The sequence below is a fragment of the Limulus polyphemus genome, unplaced genomic scaffold (genome assembly GCF_000517525.1).
Source record: "Limulus polyphemus unplaced genomic scaffold, Limulus_polyphemus-2.1.2 Scaffold419, whole genome shotgun sequence".
Classification (NCBI taxonomy): Eukaryota; Metazoa; Arthropoda; class Merostomata; order Xiphosura; family Limulidae; genus Limulus; species Limulus polyphemus.
The window spans coordinates 175,117-181,627 of record NW_013666029.1 but is presented as its reverse complement, the minus strand read 5'-3'; the positions used below and the strand labels follow the sequence as shown (position 1 = coordinate 181,627).

Sequence of the window (6,511 nt, the reverse complement as noted above, 5' to 3'; positions counted from 1 at the left end):
GGTTTTTAGAAGTACTTAAAAACTTTTAGTTAAACATGCTACATATTGTTACAGAAAGAAAGGCCTTGGCTTCCTTAGGTAATTAAAAACTTTTAGTTAAACATGCTACATATTGTTACAGAAAAGAAAGGCTTTGGCTTTCATAGGTACTTAAATACTTTTAGTTAAACATGCTACATATTGTTACAGAAAAGAATGACTTTGGCTTCCTTAGATACTTAAAAACTTTTAATTAAACATGCTACATAATGTTACAGAAAGACTTTGGCTTTCTTAGGTACTTAAAAACTTTTAGTTAAACATGCTACATATTGTTGCAGAAAAGAAAGGCTTTTGCTTTCATAGGTACTTAAATACTTTTAGTTAAGCATGCTACATACTGTTACAGAAAGGAAAGGCTTTGGTTACTATGAGTGCTGTATAACTATATATATATATAGTATGTTGTTACAGGGAGGAGAAGCTCTTGCTTCTATGGGTGTAGAAGAAGGTTTATCTTCTATCCTTGGGTATCGTATTGGAGTGTGTATTCCGAATTCGTGCTCCCTTCTCGACTTGAATGTTTTACTGAAAAATGGTAAGCTGACCAATAACATTATTATATGTAATAAAATAGTTTATTCTCTTTACTGTAATACGCTCAACTGCATAAATGTTTGTTCGCGTTTCGAATGTTGTACATATCATTGCGTGCAGACACTAAAATAAACTTGTCTACTTATTAGGACAATGTTTTTGGTTTTTCCATTCTTTAATTACACTAGACTTTTTCTGCAAACTCAGTTGATTGTAGGTTTCTGTCAGATATTGTAAGCCCGTTAATACATGTATGAAATAATTCTTCCCTTTGCTTTGTTTTACAGCGCTAGCACTTGTTCCCGTCGTCGAAGCAGCTGCAATTAAGTGCGAAGTAAACGATACTCCTCAACTGACAGCAGCACAGATATTAATTACGTAAGTCAAATTTCAATTGATAGTGATTTACTTTTTTGTAAAGGTAAAGAATTATTCCTAAAAAAGTGTAACTAAACCTAAAGCAATAGTTAATTAGAAAACTGTATATGATCCTGTCTAACTGAGTAAATGTAACGTTTGAACTAGCTATTATCTAGATATAAAGGTTATTCACGAATTTGCGTTAGTAATACGTAAAATTACTTAGACCGTAAATTGTTTTCTTTATTACTTTTGATTTGTCCATTGCGGGTTTCAAATAAGAGGTATGTAAATGTGACATGTCAGATATTCTTTTTTGTCTCTGAATGTCTAGCCCAGCTGACGAGTTCTGGTATTGAACGAAGGGTCCCTTGGGCAGTGACTTATGGTAGACCAAAGATGGATCTATAATGCTATTTGCATAAATCTCTTTTTCTTTCTTTATGTTTTTCAGGGTACTTTTTAGTCTTCTTCTTCTTCTTCTTGTTCTCGGTACCTTACTAGACATCCTATTGAATCAACAGAAAGAAACAGGGGACAATAATGATAATGCAACGCCAGTTTTGGATAGTAAGTAATTAGTGTAAATATCACATCTTCAGTTTCTTGCTTCTGCTGGTGAATAGTAATTGGAATAAGTTACATATAATTTATTCTTAATTTTATATAAAATAATATGTTAAGATTAAATCAGGATGGAAGCGTGAAATTATTTAATATTTTAAATAACATTTTAGTTCTCAAGGATACATATTGAAAGAAATTATTCGTTTTAACCATCATTTCTTCTGTTCAAGAAAGTCCGAGCCATTTGATTCAAACATAAGACTTAACCTTTAAAAGCAACTAGCAGAATCCAATTAATGATTAGAGTTTTTTAGAATATCGTAGACAAAGTTAAAGAAAATGTTTTTTTTTTGTAAAAATCTTCCTGTTTATGTTTTCTAGGTAAAGTATCGAAAGTTCTTCTTTGTTTTTCTGTGTATACAAATGGAAAGAAAATCTTGAATACAAAAACAACTTCTGAAACTATGGGGGCACTGCATGGAATCCGGTTTCTGAGTATGACATGGGTGTTACTTGGGCATACCTATGGTTTCCTCAATTTTCAGGCAATTGGTAAATCATATCATAGGATATATATATATAAACCACTTCTATTAGGCCATCTTATTTTTATACATGATTAAACAGTGTTATTGGTAAAGTTTACAGACCTTAAATTTTTAGATGTATCCGATTTCTTGTCTTATAAGTCACAGACAAAGATGAAATTGTAAAATTATTCTCTTTTAGAAAACATCGCGGATGCTGCAGAAATTACGAAGAATTTTGCTTTCCTTGTGGTGTCTAATGCTACAGTTTCGGTTGACACATTTTTTTTCTTGAGGTAAGACAAGTATGAGCACGCAGTAACATTATTCCGAAGGGGGAGGATACAGGATTTTGGAAAGGGAGGTCAAACTTTTGGACTAAAATACACGTTAATGATACTAAAATAAATATGTCATTATTCTTTTGATAATAATAAAGGATGTACCGGTCCATTTTTCTTTGATAGTTTAGAATAACTATTACTTATTTTAGAGCTTCACAGGCTACGAAAGAATATTTGTTTTCAATTTGTTTTGGACCCTCCTGTATCTGTCCTTGTTATATATGTCCAAATGACATACTTTAGTTACTTTTAGAAAACTTATGAAGAACAGGTATGACGTACGTGTGTTCCATTTATAAAATAACTTATTGCATCTCAAGTGGCAATGCCTAAAAAAATATAACGACACGTGGATCGTGTGATTTCTGTGATAGCCTGTAAATATGTATCTTTCCAATGAATATTGAACGTTTATCTATAGTAATCTTAGGTCATTAACGCTAATATGCTGACACGTATACTGTTAACGAATACAGTTTCAAGTCTGCAGATTATTTATATATATATATATATATATACCCTGTATAGAATACAAACACTCAAGTTGTGTGACATCGAAACAAGAGCTTAACGTTCAACTTTAGAAATTGTTATAACAATAGTCAATCAACATTAGACCAATCACATTGCATAACTCGTGGAAGGTAATTTAGATAACGAATCAATGAGGTTCTTTGTTGAGCATTTTCCAAGGCTTAGTAAAAACTTTTGTCTTGCCCATGAAGCCTAACTTATTTAACAATGGTTTGTTAACTTCTTTATAACTATTATTATTTTATGTTTCATTAACTGATTTTTCATTGTCTGGTATTAGCACACAACATTCAGTTTAGGAGATAATTTAGTTGTTTATAATAGTAAAATACTTTATGTAAATGACATGTTACTATCGTAATGATCAACATTTCGGCGATGAAAATTACTCAGTCAACTCACCCCAGTGGCTCAGTGGTAAGTATATAGGCTTATGATGCTAAAAATCGGGTTTCGATACCCGTGGTGGGCACACACAGGTAGTCCATTGAGCAGCTTTATGTTTAACAACAGAAAAAAAAATAAATGCTACATAAATAACTACATTTGATTTAAAGCTTTATAATTTACTGACCACGTTTCTTTTATATCCTTCTTTTTCGACATGGAAGATGTGCGGCCAACTGTTCTCTAGGATATGTGAACTTTGGCCTTTGACCTCCTGGAGCTTCAAATAAGATTTTGTGTAATTATAGGAAAAACATTTCGTAGGCTTACGAATATTGGTCATAATATCTCGATTGGATAAATGACCACACATATTTTGGATTATATTGTAAACATACCAAATTTCATATAAAAAAATATATCGTTGCAGGGTATAGAATTAACCTATAACTGCTATAACATTTCTGAAATGCAGATCTTATTCTGTTAAATAGCGCAAAGTTATGGATATTTTAAAATACACCAGGATAACCAAACACGTGTTTCTAATAATGAAACAGTAGGTATGGTTGTTCATAACTTCACTTGTATCTTTAACTTATACAAATTGGGGGTGACTGAAACCACAGCGAATAGCGTAGTTTTTCACAAAACACAAGTCAGTTAGGTTTCTGTGTTTAGTGACAGAGCTACAGCATATTTTTCTTATACTTTGATTTGTAAAATCATATTCATTTTAGGGGAAAGTGTATTTAGTTGTTTTAATGAAATATAGAAGTATAAGTTTATTTTCAATTAAGAAATTATTAAACTGTCTCTATAAAAAATTAACTTCAAGAAAATGATAATAAAATATTTCATTAATTAATCCAAATGAGCAAAATACTGTTTCACCCAAGAATCATCACATGCCCCCTGGTGGGACAGCGGTAAATTTACGGATTTACAACACTAAAATTTGGAGTTAGATTCCTCGCAGTGGACACGACAGGTAGCCTAATAATGTGGCTTTTCTCTAAAACAAACATCCAAGAATCCTCATCTTATAATCAACTCCAAATGTGTTTTGTAATGCTGTTTGTATTTGTCTTTGTGTGTTACTTAATTGTAGTTCTGTATTAATTGTATCCAAGTGCATTACTTAAATATATTTACTGCAATGAAGTAAGTTTGTTTCTGAATTTTCGCGCAAAGCTATACAAAATACTAAATGTACTTAGTCGTCCCTAATTTGCAACTGATAGACTAGAGGGGGCGCAGCTAGTCAACATCACCCACCCCGTTCAAATGTGGAGATGACTTCGTGTAGGAATAAAAAATAAACGAACATTCTAATTGTTTCCTTTTTTACTTCAGTATGAGCTGGACGTGGCCTAGTAAATAGTGTGCCTGAAATGTGAATCCGAGAGTTCATATTTCGCGCCCCATTGCTGAAAAATCGAGCTCCATCAGCTTGACGTCGGAGTATGCTATAAGACAGTCAAACCCCAACTATTTGGTCATATAAGAGTAGCCCAAGAGTTTTTTAGATATTCCACGTATACGTGTGAAATAAATTTCTTATTGAAATACAATTCTTGTTGCATACACGCTTCGTTAAGTCTATTTTCTGGGCCGGGCTTGTATAGTAACTAGTATGCAAGGGTATGTGAATCCTAGAATTCCCGGTTCGCTACCCGTTGTCGCAAAAATGCGCTCCGCACTTTGATGCTGTGGGTGCACTATAAGAGTGACGGTCAGAGTCTCTTACTTGATAAAAAAAAGAGAAATTAAAGAGTGGGCGGTGGGTGTTGTTGATTAGCTAGCTGCCTTCTCTCTACTATATGAGTTCCCCCCCTCCGGTACCTCAGCGGTAAGTCGGAGGGCTTATAACGCTAAAAATCGTAGTTCAGTATGAAAGATATCCATAATGCAGATAATCTATTATGTAGGTTTGTGTTTGAACACGACTATCCATTCAAAATTGTGTAGCTCTGAGTGAAATTCTCAAATAAACAAACAAGCTTCTCAATAAATCTAAGATGTTTGAACAATAGAAAAACTTAACAAAAGAGTGCTCTCTCTCTCTATATATATATATATTAGAAAATAAATAAAAATAAAGATTTCAGAATTAATGATGTTTTAATAACTTGGTGTCATGAAATCTTGGTATTAGTCTTGATATTGTGTGCTTATCTAATGATACTATGTTCTATTGAATCAAGCGGTTTTCTGGTAGCCTACGTTACTTTAAAGACGATGCAGAAGAACAACGGTCACTTGAGTTTACCCTTATATTACTTTCATCGATTTTGGAGGTAATGTTTCATTTGATTAAAATATTCTATAATTTTTATTTAGAAAATGCTATAGTTTCTGCTTGCATATTCTTTCTTTTTTTTGCGATAACGAGATGAACTGTTACTTAGAACGGTTTTAAGGAAAATTCCACAAATAGGTATAGATGCGAAAGAACTGAAGAGGTCGTAAATTTTATTTCAACGGAAAATGTAAGCCTGATACTAAATATGGATCGAACTGTCGCTAAAATACTTTTATTCACTAATATTCTTTTGTTTTGATGATTACGATTTTCAAAAGCTTGAGGGTTTATAATGCTAAAATTTGACTTTGTATCCCTGTGGTGGGCATAACAAAGATAGCCCGATATGCAACTTTGAGCTTAAAAGACAAAACACCATTCAAATTGGATTAAATTGCGTTAATTTATCATATTTTCTTCTTCTTTAGACCTTAATTCTATCTAGTTCCGGGGTCGGCCGCTCAGTTATTTTGTATTAATCAAAAATTTTTACAATCGGGTGTCTGGCCCTGACGGCAACCCTAAAGGGCAAGTATGTTTCGGGGACGGTGATTCGAGCCCGCCCCCCGCAGCGTGTGAGTCGAGCTTTCTACCCGCCAGGCCATACCAGGCCTCAGGTTAACTTATTATACATGAAGAGCTAATAGTAAATCGAAGAGCACGATGACTCTCTAATGTATTGATCAGTACTGTTCTATCTAACTCCTTTGTAGCACGATGACTCTCTAATGTATTGATCAGTACTGTACAATTTAACTCCTTTGAGCACGATGACTCTTCAATGTATTGATCAGTACTGTACAATCTAACTCCTTTGTAGCACGATGACTCTCCAATGTATTGATCAGTACTGTTCTATCTAACTCCTTTGTAGCAAGATGACTCTCCAATGTATTGATCAGTACTGTTCT

At 33.3% G+C, this 6,511-nt stretch overlaps 1 protein-coding gene across 1 annotated transcript in view; it reads left to right on the top strand.

Annotated features, from left to right (window-relative positions):
• Positions 1-6,511, top strand: part of LOC106458126 (nose resistant to fluoxetine protein 6-like) — a 23,715-nt gene that overhangs the window by 3,787 nt on the left and 13,417 nt on the right. The window contains exons 3-8 of the mRNA XM_022384272.1: positions 454-577; positions 864-954; positions 1,391-1,506; positions 1,885-2,055; positions 2,233-2,326; positions 5,503-5,595. Of these exons, the coding sequence (XP_022239980.1) occupies positions 454-577; positions 864-954; positions 1,391-1,506; positions 1,885-2,055; positions 2,233-2,326; positions 5,503-5,595 (689 nt within the window). The remainder of the gene's footprint in view (positions 1-453; positions 578-863; positions 955-1,390; positions 1,507-1,884; positions 2,056-2,232; positions 2,327-5,502; positions 5,596-6,511) is intronic.